General features: G+C 53.8%; 1 protein-coding gene across 1 annotated transcript in view; it reads left to right on the top strand.

The window, feature by feature from the left end:
* LOC122385043 (ephrin type-B receptor 1-B-like) overlaps positions 1–15,623 on the top strand; it is a 67,442-nt gene that overhangs the window by 21,477 nt on the left and 30,342 nt on the right. Inside the window, exon 3 of the mRNA XM_043373006.1 lies at positions 1,605–1,684. Within this exon, the coding sequence (XP_043228941.1) occupies positions 1,605–1,684 (80 nt within the window). The remainder of the gene's footprint in view (positions 1–1,604; positions 1,685–15,623) is intronic.

The raw sequence follows: 15,623 nt of genomic DNA on the forward strand, positions 1-15,623 counted from the left end.
TTGAGATCGTGTAGCGCGGATTGTAACGGTTGGATTGCAGGACGAATTGCTATCTTCGAATAGCTCAGTTGCTGGGGACGGGGAGCCGTCTTTAGCAGGGGAGTGTGTGCGTCAGCATGGGGTTATCGGAAGCCAAGGGGCGAGGGGAATTCCTGCAATACTCTGTGCAGAAGTGATGACCAGGGTTACCAATATGGAGCGTGTTCGTTTTTGACGGTCTGCAGCGATTTTCCGGGACTGCTTCGGCGAACAAATGCGAGCGTGTCATGTGAGCGTGGGTGAACTGCTGGCCATGTTTGGGACGGCAGGCGAGTGGGAACCTGTGTGTGGGTGCGTGGCGGATTCCGCACAATGGCGGCGATATTGCGGCCAACAATGCCGGCGATGACGGCGATATTTGATTCACAGAAGAGCGCCAGCATGTGGTACCGCTGTCAGTCGCAGACGCGTCACTACTAGATCATTCATAATATTTCATTGTCATTGGACTGAGTTACTCGACCTGTATGTCTGGGGAAAAATCTATTTGGCTGTCGCGACTGATGTAATGCATTCCTCGTTAAGTTTTCCCGTAAAACTGGTGACAGTACAACTTCCGATTCTGACGGTTTCGGGGCCATCATTTCCGATCGCGTTTCTCTACGAGCGCGTTCAGACGGCTCGTTTATTGATCGTCCCCTGCGGCGTTATGGCAGTGACACACCCGGGTCAACATCGTATATACAACCGGCCGACTTTCCGGGCGCCGCCGCCGACGCGCGGCGGCCGACGTGACGCGCCTTTATGGGAACGTGACCGGCGTTTCTGCCCAGTCGGCACCCGGCCCCCACCGACGGACCGGGCCACGGTCGTCCAACAGATAAAGGTCCAGGCGCCAAGTTTTCTTCATTTCATCGATTAGCTGTTTGGGTTCGGTCAAAGGGCGGCGTCTCCCGACTTGTGATGTCTTGTTTTCACAAGGAGTCACAGTCCGAAAGAGCTGTGTGTTTGTGTGAGTTTCATGATGGGCACCTTTGTGGTCGTTGGAGAACGCGGATGTGTTGCAATAAATTCAAGTGTCTCCGTATTTAGAACGCTGTAAAGAGGAAGAAAACAGAGAGATCACTAATGATAAAAATAAAGTTTAAAGAGAAGGATATACCACCCTAATTGTAAATTTATTTTCATGTACTCCGCCGCCGTAGCAGTGCAAATGAGGTCTTTTAGGAGGGGTAAATTGCCTCTTTGTTCCCCCTGGATCCCACACAGGGCGCACCCGACTGTAATTTGTCGTCCAGTTTCGTTGCCGTGCACCCGGCGCCTGTACGCGCTAAAAATAGACCGTTTTGCGGCCTAATCCACCGCAAATTACGCCAACTCTGATCTCCGCTGCCATCTTGTGCTGATTTCCCTGGGCTCCTTCTGACCTCCTCCAACGTCCTGCCTATTGCCGTCGCGACTGCGGCCTGTGCTGAGAGGTGGTCCCGGGGCTCGGCCTGTTCTGTTCCTGCTGAGCGCCGACGGCTGGGCGCTGGCGGCTGATCGCTGACGGCTGAGCGCTGACCGCTGAGGGCTGACGGCTGCCTCCTCCCGATGTTTGACGCTGTTCCGGTCTGTTGTTTCAGTTGTCCTGCTGGACACCACGAAGGAACAACTCCTGGAGTGGACCCGCTACCCGTTCGGACCGCAGTCGAAAACTCCCGGGGTGAGTGTTATCGGAGTTTGTGGGGAGTGGTTTGTGAGTGTCAGCGGAGTGCGGTCAGTGGTGGGTGGGTGAGCACCTCTGGGCCAAGGATGGAATTCTGGTGTGTTGTTTGTTATGCTACATGTATGTTGTTGCTGTGTTCTGCTTCGCGTCTTTGAATGCCCTTTACCTCGAAGTTCACCGAACACAATATCATCCCTGTAAGGAAAACAAATGTTTTGCAGGAAACGTTTTACAGACTTTGCCGAAAAGGAGCGATGACTGAAGGGTTCATGTTTTGCTCATCCGCTTCCGCTGTGGCATTCCACTCTGGTTTTATGCAATGTTCCTTTCACTCGTGTTAGTTTCCTCTGGATAAGCCTGCGAACGTCAAACGATACCGCACCTTGCACCTGGGCTCCACCCTATGTATTCCGCGTTGACCCTTCCTCTGCTGGACCATGAATAGTAGATGGCACTTACATGCATGAACATTGAACAAGTCATGTGACATCTCCATCATCTATCTCTAGGCGTCTCTCAGGCGCAATGACCTCCGACGCCTCCCACCTCTCTCAATTTTCCTGTCTCGACCCCCGGGTCCTGCCGAGTCGTGTCAGTGCTATTCCCGGAATAGGTGAGTTCATGCACAGCCGAATGTTTCCCACAGAGGTCCGACATCCTTCCTTAAGGCGTTTGTATCAGTGTCGCTGGGAAAGACGAAGTGCCGTCGAGTGACGTGGCTCGGCAGGGGAGGAGATGAGAGTCCGTCAGAGGCTGATGTGGCGCTGGGGAACACAATGTTTATTGGTTGTTGCTGAGATAGTCCTGGCTGCCGGTGGAAGGTGCGCCGCCAGCGATTTAAATGCAAATTTTGGGGATGAATATCGTCAGCAGATACCTTTGGCATGGTGTGCACTGTGCACCCAGTGCATAGGTAGGTACCTGTAATCCGCTTGTTTGGGAACAAGTCTTTAGTCGTCTGTAAGATGATTTTTTTTTTTATAGACGTATAGGTAATGTTTATACCTTGAAGAAAGCATTTCTGAAGGACTTTGACCCATCCAAGTGTTGTGAAAGCTAATGTTTTGCATTTTATTTTCGTTTTCATCTTTTTATAGGTTTGTTCTCCCCCTTTTTGCGGAGATATCGCATTCGCTTTCCTGTTCGATCGCCGCACGAGCTACTTCCGGTAACGTCTCGGGGGTCTGCGTCGGCCCGCGCGCCGCTGCTCTCGCTGTTGCTCGTGTGTCTGCCCATGTGTTGTCTGCCGGCGCTGCGGCCGTCCGTTTTTGATTAGCCAGTCACGCGGCCAGCTCGGAACGGGACCTCTCATTTTATTACTGGGTCATGAGCTCTAAATGGCGCCGCAAACACGGATCTTTCTAATGTGATGAACAGTGCACCTAATTCAGTTGTAACGGTGCCGTGCGACATAACTCTACGCTGATTGCAGACCGGCAGAGGATGGCCGCCGCAATGGTGTCGCGGATGATTTACCGGCTGAATTAGTATTTCCTCGACATTAGGTAGCCCGGTGCGCCCGTCACCGCCGGTGACGGGGCGCCGGCTGCCCTTTCATTGGCCTGCGTGTCGCCGGCCGTGTAACCTTGGCGCCGCCATAAGCTCTCGAGCCGGGCCGGTCACGCGATCGGCGGAGAACGGGCCCGACCAGTCACCGCCGTCGCCTCCGCGCCGGCCAGGTGGTCGCTCTTGATTGCCATATCGCCGGTCGTGATCGGGACCGAGACGGTTTGGTCAGTGTCCGGCGGGCTGGCTGGCTGGGCCGGCTGACTGTCTACTGTCTAGCTCGTTGACTCGCTGGCTTGCCTTTTGGATGACTGGCTGACTCGCTTTACTCGGTGGCTCGCTAGATCTCTCCCTGGCTTGCTCTTTGGATGGCTGTCTGGCTTGTCTGGTCGGTCAGCGACATTTCTGCTTCATCAGTGCGGTCTTCCCCCGTCACCCGTCTCCACAGGTCGTCTGCCTCTCGCTGTTGTCTGCCGGTGGCCCGCGGCGGCTGAGCCGCTCGCCGGGCTCACCCCAGCCCTGCCCCAGCCCCACCCGTGCTCCGCCCGCCCGCCCAGCCATGTATAACCCGGCCGCGGAGCTCGGCTCAGCCCACACAACTATGCCAGTGTTCAGATCGTGATTCGCTGATCACCAGCTCCTGCCTTGCCGTGCCGACTATCTACCGCCTACATCCGGTGTCCGCATCAAACCACCACCACCTCCAAATGACATCGCCGCTCTCTTCCCTCCCTCTCCTGGCTCTCTCGCGTCCCCGTCCGTTCAGTGGCCCCGTCGACGGCGCCTGTCGAGCCGCGCTGCCGGCAATGACTGCAAGGCCAGGCAGTGGCGGCGACACGGTCGGCGGCCGCCGCTCACGACCGGGCTGCAAGGTGTCGCCATCCGTTCGTGGTCCGTGGTCCACCGGCACCGGCTGCGGCACACCAGTGCTGACGGCTCCACGGCTACCGGGGAGGGGGAGAGGCTGCTCTTATCCTGGGAGAGGGATGGATAGGGCAAGGAGGATGAGATCCGGGGGGGGGGGGCGGCTGCCTGTTCAGAAGAGGTGGGAAGGATTGAGAAAACCTGGAGGTGATAATAGATCGGGAGACGGTGATTATTTTGCTTTGTAATGAATCGTAACTTTCACGCGTGCTTGTTTATTGTTTATGCGTATTGAAGTATGCAGACCACGCCTGACAGTCATGGTCGTAGTAGGTTCAACATATGTTTCAGCTGGCTGTGAAAAATACCGGTCAACAGTGTGTGATGGCACATGTATGATGCCTGGCTCTCACGATCCGGAATAATCAGCATGTAAAATTGTCATTTCTATGACAATTGTCCACCGTGTTTTCACCAGACTTACACAGCGTTTATGCATCACAGGCCATGACGTCTACAGGAAAAGAAATAAACTAACCGGCCAGTACCGTGCGAATATACCGCACGGGAATGAACCGCAATGGTGGCGGCGGAGGCGGGGGTGGCGGCAGTGGGGGCGGGGGTGGCGGCAGAGGGGGCGGGGCGGCAGCAGTGGGGGGTGGGGGGCGGCGATACGGGTCTCGGCGGCAGCTCGGCGCCCACCGAGCCGGTCCGGCCAGATTGTTGGGCTGGCAGCCCTCCGGCGGCGCTGGCTGAGCTGAGCCAGCCGTGCCAGATGAAGCGGCGAGCCGCACCTGCTCGGCCCGGGCACGGGGACGGGCCACAAAAGATCGGGAGGGGAGCTGGCGGACTCCGACGGTAGCATAGAAACAGCGGCGGGAGAAGAGTTGGCGCGGACCTCTCCCCAGTTCCTTAGTTCCGCCTGACGCTGGCACTGTCGCGTAGTGCTCCAGCGACGCGGTGTATCGACCTTCATTCTTTCCGCCGGGATATGGGACGTTCCGAGAAGTTGTGATGGTCTTTGGTTTCAAAATGAGCGCAGTCATCACACCAAGTTTCTGATGAACTGGAATTGGGTGGCTTTACTCAGCGGCCGGCGCGGCGACGGCGCGGGTCGATGTGCGCCGTATAGCTGGCCGTCCCTTCTGCATCGTCTCTCGGAACCTGGACGGTGATCTCAGCTGATGGCTATTGCCCCGGCACGTCATGTCCCATCGTATCAGTGTGAGTGACACAGAGACTGTGAGCGGACGGAGCTGGCGGACGGAGCTGGCGGACGGAGCTGGCGGACGGAGCTGGCGGCCGGAGCTGGCGGCCGGAGCTGGCGGCTGGAGCTGGCGGCTGGAGCTGGCGGACGGAGCTGCGGACAGAGCTGGCGGACGGAGCCGGCGGACGGAGCTGGCAGACGGAGCTGGCGGCCGGATGGAGCTGGCAGACGGAGCTGCGGACGGAGCTGGCGGGAGGAGCTAGCGGCTGCAGTGCTGACGCCGACAGGCGAGCAATACGAACGGACTGAGGGAGGGAGCCGCCGCGCCGGCCAGGGATGGAGGGCGGAGCCGCACAGCACTACTCAATGCAAATGAGCCGGCTGCGGTGAGCCGTAATGGGCAATGTGTTCTGCTTCACGCGGCGGGCCGTCGCGGCCGCCCTGCTCAACGGCGAAACGGCCAGACGGTCAGACGGGTAGACGCTGCTGCTCAGCGGCTAGACGGATAGAGGGTGCTGCTCAGCGGCGAAACGGCCAGATGGTCAGACGGGTAGACGCTACTGCTCATGGTGAGACGGGTAGACGCTACTGCTCGCCGGCGAGACGGATTGACGGCCAGACGGTGAGACGGGTAGACGCTACCGCCCAGCGGTGAGGCGGCGAGACGGTCAGACGGTGAGACGGGTAGACGCTACTGCTCAACAGTGAAACGGCAAGAAAACCAGACGGATAGACGCTTCTGCTCACGGCGATACGGATAGACGGCAGACGGGCAAACGCTACTGCTCAACGGCCAGACGGCCAGAAAGATAGGCGTCACTGCTCATGTGGCTCACGACTCAGTTTCCGTATAGCTCACAGATTGTGGTTCACAACTCTTGGTCCATGGTTCACGGATCACAGATCGCAGCTCTAGCTCGCAGCTCATGGCTCACGGCTGACAGTCCAAGACAGATGGTTCATGACTCACGGTTCACGGTTCACGGCACACAACTCACGGCTCGCCAGCCTGGATCATGTGCTCGTGGCTCGCGCCTCACCCCTGAGCGATCACACTGGACGTCCATAATGCAGCGTGCTTTGGACGCCATAAATTCCGACAGCCTTCATCAATCACTAATCATAGCTCTCAGCGCAACGGGTGCCTGGTGCTCGACCGTTTGCTTGATGCAGCATAACGTTCATTTCTCAGAATATCTGTACGAGCACCAGGGCTTGATGTGTTGTGCTGTACTTATTTTTCGTGGAGTGCAAGGCATTTCGTTATGTAACGGCTGCTCTCGGTTAGTTCTTTAACCTCACGTTATGGGAAATCCGTCTGGAGAGAATGTATGGAAGTCGGTGGTAAATTATCAAGATGTTCGGGCATTCATGCGCCCGCGGCTTGGTGATGCGCTTTATCTGTTGTCGGCTCCGAACACTGTTTCATGCGAAGTGGATATTTAGCATCTCTGTGACGCATGTTGTATCATCATCAGCCGAACCGAATCGTTGTTACCATTGCGGCGCCACCGACCGGCGATCGAGAGGTCATAAGGAAACTGCACCTCGTGCTAGTGACGCCCGCGGGCGCCCTCGGCGGACACAGACGCCCCCGGGCGCTGCGGCCATGAGCGGGCGCGCACGTGAGCTGGTCGGCCCGTCCGGCCGCGCCGCTGAGCTAATTAGTGACACACAAGTCTCTCCACCTGCACGGCCCGGTAAAATAGAGCTCATTATGGCGTGATAAATTAATGAACAAATTGCAAACCGCGCGCCGCCCCGTTACGGCCGGCAGAGGCGGCGGCGGACGGCGATCGCCGCCGTGGGCGGGGCCTGGCGACTGATGGCGTGACGTCACGACAACTGATGTGACGTGACGATGACGTGACGCCGTCGGACACGAGCCGGCCGGCGGCGTGACGGCGCCGGCGTCACGCCGTCGTGACGGCGGCGATGGCGCTGCGGCGCGGCGAGTCACGCCGGACGCCGCCGTCGCTTCCCGTGAGAACGAGCGGCGCTGTTCGGAGCCGTCCGCGGCCGGGCGCCGGTGCCGCTCGGCGCTGCAGTGCTGAGGTAGCGGGGCGCCGTGGTGCTGCACCGGCCGGCGGCGGGCTGTGGGGCTCAGCTCCGCTGTGTGGCTGTCGCCGGCGGCGGCGGTGGCTTATTGCCCGCCGCTGCAACCGGACATGGGCGGACCGCGGACGGAGAGATCTCGCTGCGAGATGGCCGGCTAAATAAACTATACGGGCCGTAATTAGATGGGGGCCATCCGTATTCGTAAACGTGGGGAAATGATAAAGAACGAAGATACGCAAGACAGTGTGATGGAGAATGTGGTGGATGTTGTCAACTTTGGTGTGTATAGTTTCTTGTTAAGTGTTCGCAGAAATGTCGTTCTATTCAGAACTCCTGCTCAACCTGTGCAGTGTGCACTGTGTTGTGTGCATGCGAGTACTTTGACAATGCCTTTCCACTCGCTTATAAAAATGAGATATTTGTTTGAAGACTGCATGTACGATTGTAAGATAAGCTTTAGAGGTGATTTAAACTTTTTAGCGTTGAAACTGGCTACCAAAAACATAGCATCAGCAAATAATAAACACCAACTAGAAAATATTAACTTATCGATGTAAACTTCACACGTCTCTCGACCATCTGATTGCCAAAGTTAACCTTAAAACGGTGCAGCTTCTGCCCGCCACACATTGGAAAACGCTGAATCCTCAACTTTCGACTATCAACACAAGTTTGTCGCTAATCAAAACTTATCAGACGCAAGTCGCAAGCACTGGTGGAGTCCGGTCGGATCGACATTAATCATGATGGTTTGTAAACGGTCCCGGTTATCACATTGTCACGTTGCTGGTGGTTACGACCTCACTTTGGCAGAGTGAAGTCGCGAATTGTTCATCCTCACATATGCACCAACAACCAAATGCGCTTCGTTACACCCGCGTGTTCACGCGTTTGTTGGGAAAGTAAATTTCGAGTTGGTGTGTTCACCAACTATGTGAACGAATAAGAGCATGAAAAGTTAAAAGGTAGCGAGTAGCGTTGCGTATAACGTCTGAGCTCTTCCTTGACCCTGCACATTTTTCTTGCTCAGTCCGACCTCACCTCAATCTAAGTCCATGAAACCTTATTTCGAAACGATGGATAGGCTGGCCAGTTATTGAACCATTCGTTATAAGGCCGTGCCATTTCAGCTAAGTGACATTTACATTTGCATTATGCATTTTCATTTTGCAGTTTGCTGTACTTTTCACACTACAATGAGCATTCCACCGTTCCTTATCAGAAAACTTTGCTCCTTGCCGCTTGCTGCTCCATGGGCCGAGATGAAATGGTCCGTGTTTGACTGGAGTGGCTTTGGACTAATCTTGCCACCGGGACCACTCCTGCCATGCTGGCAAAATAATGGCCGAACCATGGGCCCGCCGCCGGCCGTGGTGCGTTAATTTCATACGACTTGGGCGGATTTGGCCTGAAGCCTCAGCTTGGTTTGATGTGTGGAGACAAGTAGGTATTATGCTATGTGCAAAATAAATATGTGTGCTAGTAATGATGGCCTCACTAGACACACCGGTGTAGGTATTAGAAAACAATGACTGAACCAACTAAAGCGGACGTCAATAGGTTCGCATGCTTTATTCACTTACAAATTCATCACTTATTTTAGTGCGGGTGCCGAAAAATAAAAATAATTTAATAATTGATAGAAAGGATAAAGGTAAAAGAAAGAAAGGTTTTTACATAAGCTTCACTTGTGATATGCCACATTGAAACCCTGAGATAAATTGTGCGATACAGCCAGGAAGCGGGAGCTCGGTTGAGCCCTGTAAGCCTTTGGCGCACGGCACCGCCGCGGTCGCCGGGTTCCGTGTAATGTCACACATCCATTCTGGTCCAGTCCAGTTATAGAGCGCCCCCGAGAGTGGCATTTCTCGCAGTCGACGTCCGCCGGCGCGCAGCCTTTCCGACCTCGGGGCCGTAAATCAGTGAGCCGCGCGCCGGCCACGCAGCCGGTCTGGGTGACACGCCGGCGGACCGCCCGCCGCCTGTCGCTGGGAGCCGCGCCGCCCGCCGGCCGGCCGCCCTGCCGGTGTCGCCGCGGAGATGAGACCCGCCCCCGCCCCGCCAGCCACGCCAGCGTAACGCCTACTCTCCGCCCACACACTCCCATCCTGTCCTCTTGGGTCCAGTGGCCGTCCGATCCTCTCCCCGTCTCTCGCCCCATCTTCCTCCGCTGCACTCCGCTCCCGTCAGTGTCGTTCAGCCGATGAGGTTTCCTCTGAATCCGGTGTCATGCGCTGTAACATCCGTGGTTTCTGGCCCCAGTGCGTAATGGACGTTGGTTGGTCTTGACTCTTGATGTCATGAATTAACTGTCAAATTGATGAGGAGGTCCGCATGCCACTTTCAGCTTGTTCAAGTGTTCGCTGGTACGGGAAAGTCTTCCACCTGCCTTGTAGTTATCTGGAGTGAGCCTTTTTAAGTAGTGACCCAGGGACTGGAACGCACAGATGTGGAGCGTCCGATACCTTTTCATAAAGTGACGGACGGAGCAGTCCAATCAGAACATTTAGTTCGCGGGGAGTCCAGTCAGAACATTCGGATCCTGGAAGAGTCCAGTCATAAGACCGCTAAGTCCAGGTGGACATGTTCAGTCCTGGCGATGCGCTCACTCCCCACCCAGTCCGGTTTCTATACAGATCGACATCATTTCGGAGCACTTCAAGTCTTAAGTGTGTCGATGTCCAGTCGCCGACTGCAGAATGGTGCTATTTCTGTCATTATCACGGGTCCAACTTTCTGCAACGATCTGCACAAGGGTGATTCTGCAGAGCTCGTCTTATCTGTGAGTACACGCGAATGCCCTTTGGTGGAAAAGGCAGTGACGCATCGTCGATGGACACTGCAGATTAGCAGCTGTTCTGGCATCTGCGTGCCGGCTTTCGTGAAGAAAGGTGTGCAAATGGTGGGCATGTAAGCGGCGAAAGGTAAAATTGGAGTTATGTTATAGGATTGCGGTTGAAGCAGTTTTTTTTTAGTGCCGTTGAAACGAATGAGAATGGAAGAGATTATGAAAAGTAACTTCTGATGTTCACGATATGTTATACACAAGAATGTTTTGAGGAAAGACATTAACAGCAATATATCCTGCCGCAAGTTACTTTGAAACGTGTTTATTTTCAACTATGCTTAAGGTAATAAAATTATGTTTAAAAGGTCGAGCTAACATGATCTAACCAGCTCTGAAGTTACGCCTTCTGCGCAGCAAAATGCTATTTGTCACTCTTTCTTCATTGGGGTGTTATCCAAACTCCATTGATAAGCCAAGACAGTAATTGTCCCATGATTATGTGCTAAACCGGTGATCTTATCGATACCATTATGCAATGCATTAATGCACGGTTGCTCGCCAATCATTGCAATCGATGGGATAATGAAAATGGCCATGGCAATATCATGTAGATTTTCTTTCTGAGCCCAACTGAGCCGACGCCCAGCCAGCCCTGGCGCTGCAAAACTGGTTGTGGACTTGAGGTAGGGTATTCAGACAGTGTGAAACGCGTAGGATGAAATAGATCCAACCATGAAAATCGCGCCATAAATTCCACGTACGCGCTGGTGTAATGAAACATCAGACGCATTGACGTTGACGTAATGAAATTGCCTATCTACAGCGTAGCACACCTCTTACGCTACTTTTGGCTCGCGCGGGCCGTCCTTTTGGCGTGTTAACGAGGATGTTCAACGGGTGATTTAGCACCGGAGAAACCTCAGCGCAGGGTGGAGTCCATCGCGGCAATGAGGGCTCGCGCCTCGCACGCGGAGTGCACTGGGGAGGGGGAGCGGCTGACTCTGCATATGATCCCAGTGTGGATGACTGCTGTCATCACTGGGGTAATATCTAATACAAATCGCTTGATTTATTATTCAAGCGCAACTGGTGTTGACAATGCGTGGGGCACCGTTGGCCGATTAAAAACGCGAGTAGCATTGCCACTGCGGTAATTGGCTATAAGCTTACTGCGATATATGTAGTTTTGTTTATAAAGCACGTGGTACTTCTGACACTGACGAAAATTACTGCGGAAGTCTTTGTGCCGCATTAATCAAGATAGAACCCTGGTTGTCCATTCTCAATATGGTTTCAAAACGTATTATCATCTGATAACTATATCATGGTTTTGGGGCTGAATGATCGGTATGTAGCGTATAGCTATCGGGTGTCGCCATATCGGATTTATATCGTAAATATCCAACTGGAATTTAGTCGGAGTAAACACAGGTATGCCGAACTGGCACTTTTCTTCGTCGTATCATGTAAGCGAGAAAATCGCATGCCTCGACGTCAACTTGTCACTACCGTGTGATTCTGAAAAAGTGATGTAAGCGAATGTTCAGGGAATCACCAACTACAGTGGTCTTAATGGAAAATCCAACAGGGTTTTCGTTCGACTGTTTTTCAAGTTTATATTTTCAGTCAGACGAATCACGCAATAAATAAACCGGGTGGAAATGGAGCACGGCCCTGTGTGACAGCTCTGATTCCACGGGGAAAGTCGCGGGTGTGGCCAACTCCGACACATGCTCGACAGAATAAAACCTAGCGTCGATTTATGCTATGGTCCTAAGCCGCTGCCACTACACCCCTCCCTGAATCGTATTCTCCACGCTGTTAGGCGAGCGCCCCGTGACGACGACGACAGTCTCATTTTGTGGTATCCTAAAATGCGCTCGAGTTGAACCATCAGTTTTGCCAGCCGTCGGACGTCACCTCCGAGCTGCCCCAGCTCTGTTTTGTGTCTCATCTCCGCTGACAGTTTGAACAACAACAGCCCCACAGCTCTGACGTTGTTGGTGGTGGTATAACAGCGGTAGCAGAAGCGCCGGAGAGCTGACCGGAGGGCTCATTTCCCTGACTTGGGCGCGGCCCTCCATGGCCCCGGGCCGCAGCACCAGCTCAGATTCAGCCCCAGCTCCGCGCTTTGTTTCGACGGACTGAGCTCGTTAAGGAAGCCCCGAGTTAATTAGCCGTAATTGACGCGGAGCCCGTGTGCACGTCTCGGGGTGCGGGTCGGTGGTGCGCGCACCAGGCGCTGGAAAACTGCCCGATTTAGGGAAATGGGGTGGTAGCATGAATCACTCGCCGACGCTGGAGCGGGGCTGTGGTCACGGAGTACCGCCCCCCCCCCCCGCTCCCCAGTCGGGCCTCCACATCACACTGCTCTGATGGCTATGCAATATGCATGAAGCCCCCGAGCGGTGACGAACTGGACTGGGGAGTCGCGGGGGGCAGTAAAGAGTGGAAGGAGCCGTGGACTGGAGGGGAGCGAGTCACGAGGGACCGGGCGGGTTGGAGTGGGACCGCTGCGGTGCTGGCCATGCGTGCGTGTGCTGCAGTGGTCCCGGGACGCCCACTGATAACCCACTATCTGCGGCTCAATCTCATCCTGTGCCAGCTGCGTGACTCCCTACTGCAGAGCGCGGCTTAGACGTCAGCGTCTGGTGATGCATGAACTTTGTAAAAGCTCTGCACCACTTTCTAGGGCGTTGTCTGGTCGGAAACTCACTTTGAGTGATGATGACCTGGGGCGTTTTTCAGTGGTCTATTTGTCGACCTTCCTTGACAAAGAATGCCTTCCATAAGTCATCCTTTTCCACTCGAGTCCGCCTCTCGCCCGGTCGTCATCAGAGACCGTCGCTCTGGCTCGATCGCCTCTATAAGGACCTCCGACGCCGCCGCGCCCTCCGCTCTGTGGCGCTCCAGTGGCCCGGGTCCGGGTGTCGTTTGGTCACGCTCACCTAGGCCGTGTGCACTGTGCACATCTGCTGCACCATGCTCACTGTGCAGTGCACACCTGCCACTGACCGCCGCTGATACGGCATCGCACGCAATGCGGCCGGCAGACCGGTCGGCCGGTCGGTGGTGGGTGTATCGCCCCATCGGGACCGCGGACATGGGAGGGGGAGGGGATGGGGGTGGGTCGGAGCGGGGTGGGAAGGAGGGGGTAAGGAGGGAGGAGGGAGGGAGGAAAGTAGTGGCGGGTCAGACGAATGGCCGCGGGGCGGTGATGTATGAATGTTGACGATGGAGGTCAGTGCCGGTTATTGGACGGAAGTGAGTGCCGTCGGATGCTGATGGGGTCAGTGTTCGGTGCCTGGTGTTCGGTGGATAAAAGGAAATAAAGTAGAAGTCGCCGCTGGGGTCAATAGTCATTAGTCAGGTAGTGCAGACTGCAGAAGCATTGATCTGTAATAAGTGCAGTCATTAGGTCTTATTGGTCGGGGGAAAAGTGAGCTCTGCCTGGTGAGGAGTTTGAGTAGAGTACTGGCAGCCACTGACTATCGGGCAGTCCGCACTGCAGGCATCAGGTGCACAGCAGTCTCTGTCAAGCGGATAATGTCTGACAAATAGGCAGACTGGTTAGTCTGTGGGCAGTCTGTGACCAGTCAGCAATGGTTATTTGTCTGTTGGATGCCGGCGGCCGGCGAGTACCCGGCTCACCGTACTGTGTGACCGTCTCTGACACAGTGAAATTGGTGTGGCGCATACGTTTACTCCATAATGATATGGTTCTAAATGGCTGCTTAAGGTTCATCACTCGTGCCAGATGACAGCGATGGCCGGATAAATCGTCAGCCGGCGCCGCGGCGGCACGGCGGTCCCATGGCATCTTATACGACCGACCACAGCAACACCGCGGGGCCTGCGGTGCTTCCCTGGGGCAGACCACAGATACCGTCGGCCAATTTGTGACGGGAAGCTGTCATTCCTGTGTGCAGTTGGCGTGAGCCTGTGGTGAGCCCGCAGATGCAACTGGCAACTGCTGTATCTGTTGCTGTGGCTGGTCGTAATTAAATATTTTTCAATGGCTGAATCCCATACCTGTACCTATACACTGAAAATAAATTCACACCCGCTCCTGGTGTTTACACCTTTTTAGGAAATGTTTACACCCCACCGTTTTTGAGCACCTGCACCGGTGTAGTTTCAACACCAAGCTTTGGTGTAAGCATACACTGAATCCTGGTGTAACACCAGGCACATACACTGGCGTATGGCGTTAAATCACTGTAAGTACACCAGATTGTGGTGCTACACGACGTCTTTACACCAAAAAAATGTGCTACACCATTAATTTGCACCTTCTTTACGGGTACAAAACAAATATCTTTACACCAATGTGTGGTGTTAGTAGCCAATTGGGTACACCCCCTTCCGGTGTTGTGAAGGAGATACACCGGTGTTTGGTGTAGCTGCAGCTCGATGAATTAGTATATATATATATATATATATATATATATATATATATATATATATATATATATATATATATATATATATATATATATATATATATATATATATATATATATATATATATATATATATATATATATATATACATATATATATATATATAATATACGTGTGCATGCGTCTGTGTGAACATATGTGACAAGTCCATATGCTTATACTGTGGCTTGCCTAGACCCCATACAAAGCAAAGCATTCCTTAAAAAGACGATTTATTTTGTAACGTCCGAGACGAGCAATAAACAAATGTTATTAACAAAAATTGCGGCAGGCAACTGTGAGTGGCGCTTTCTCAAGTGCACGGGTGGTCACCGGGCTCTGCTGACAACATACCAGACCAGACACTTATTTATCTCACACTTATTCATCACACTTATTTATCACTTATTTATCTCACACCACCTCCAGTCTCCACACAGCCCCGCATCACTCGACTCAAACTGAAGCGCGAATCAACACGCCGCCGTTCATTTGAATTTACGATGTGCACGCGCAGCCGCTCGCGCTGGCCGGCGGCCGGCTGACCTTGAATCCAAGGCCATATCCGATCCATGGTAACGGTGCTAGTAACACCGTTTAGAGATCAATGAACTGGGAGCTACACCATTGTGTGGCGTATGCGATATAACGTCTCTGTCACGGGGTGTTGACACCAAATGGTGGTGTTATTTATCCGTAGCGTCGGTTGGTCTGAGGTGGCATTGGTGTTAATTGTCGGTGTTGATTTTGAACACCGAGTAATTGCACCATTCTTCGGCGTTACACCCCACAGTTATACAGTTAAGTTGTGTTACACCCTACCAAAACGCCTCTCATTGGTGCTTATTTTCGTGTCACCGGCACGCGAGTGTTAATTTATTTTCAGTGTATAGCTTGTCAAATATAATGCGGCACTGAGTGATCAATTCTCATTAATTGCACAGAATCAAGTTCACTCTCATTTTTAGCTATAGCTTCGTGCTTGTGGGTGATTCAGACAGGTGACCACCCACTTCCGCATTAGGTCAGTTCGCCGGAACCAGATTTTTGTTACGAATTCCCCTGTCCTT

This window comes from Amphibalanus amphitrite, unplaced genomic scaffold (genome assembly GCF_019059575.1).
Source record: "Amphibalanus amphitrite isolate SeventyFive unplaced genomic scaffold, NRLGWU_Aamphi_draft 000206F_arrow, whole genome shotgun sequence".
Lineage (NCBI taxonomy): Eukaryota > Metazoa > Arthropoda > Thecostraca > Balanomorpha > Balanidae > Amphibalanus > Amphibalanus amphitrite.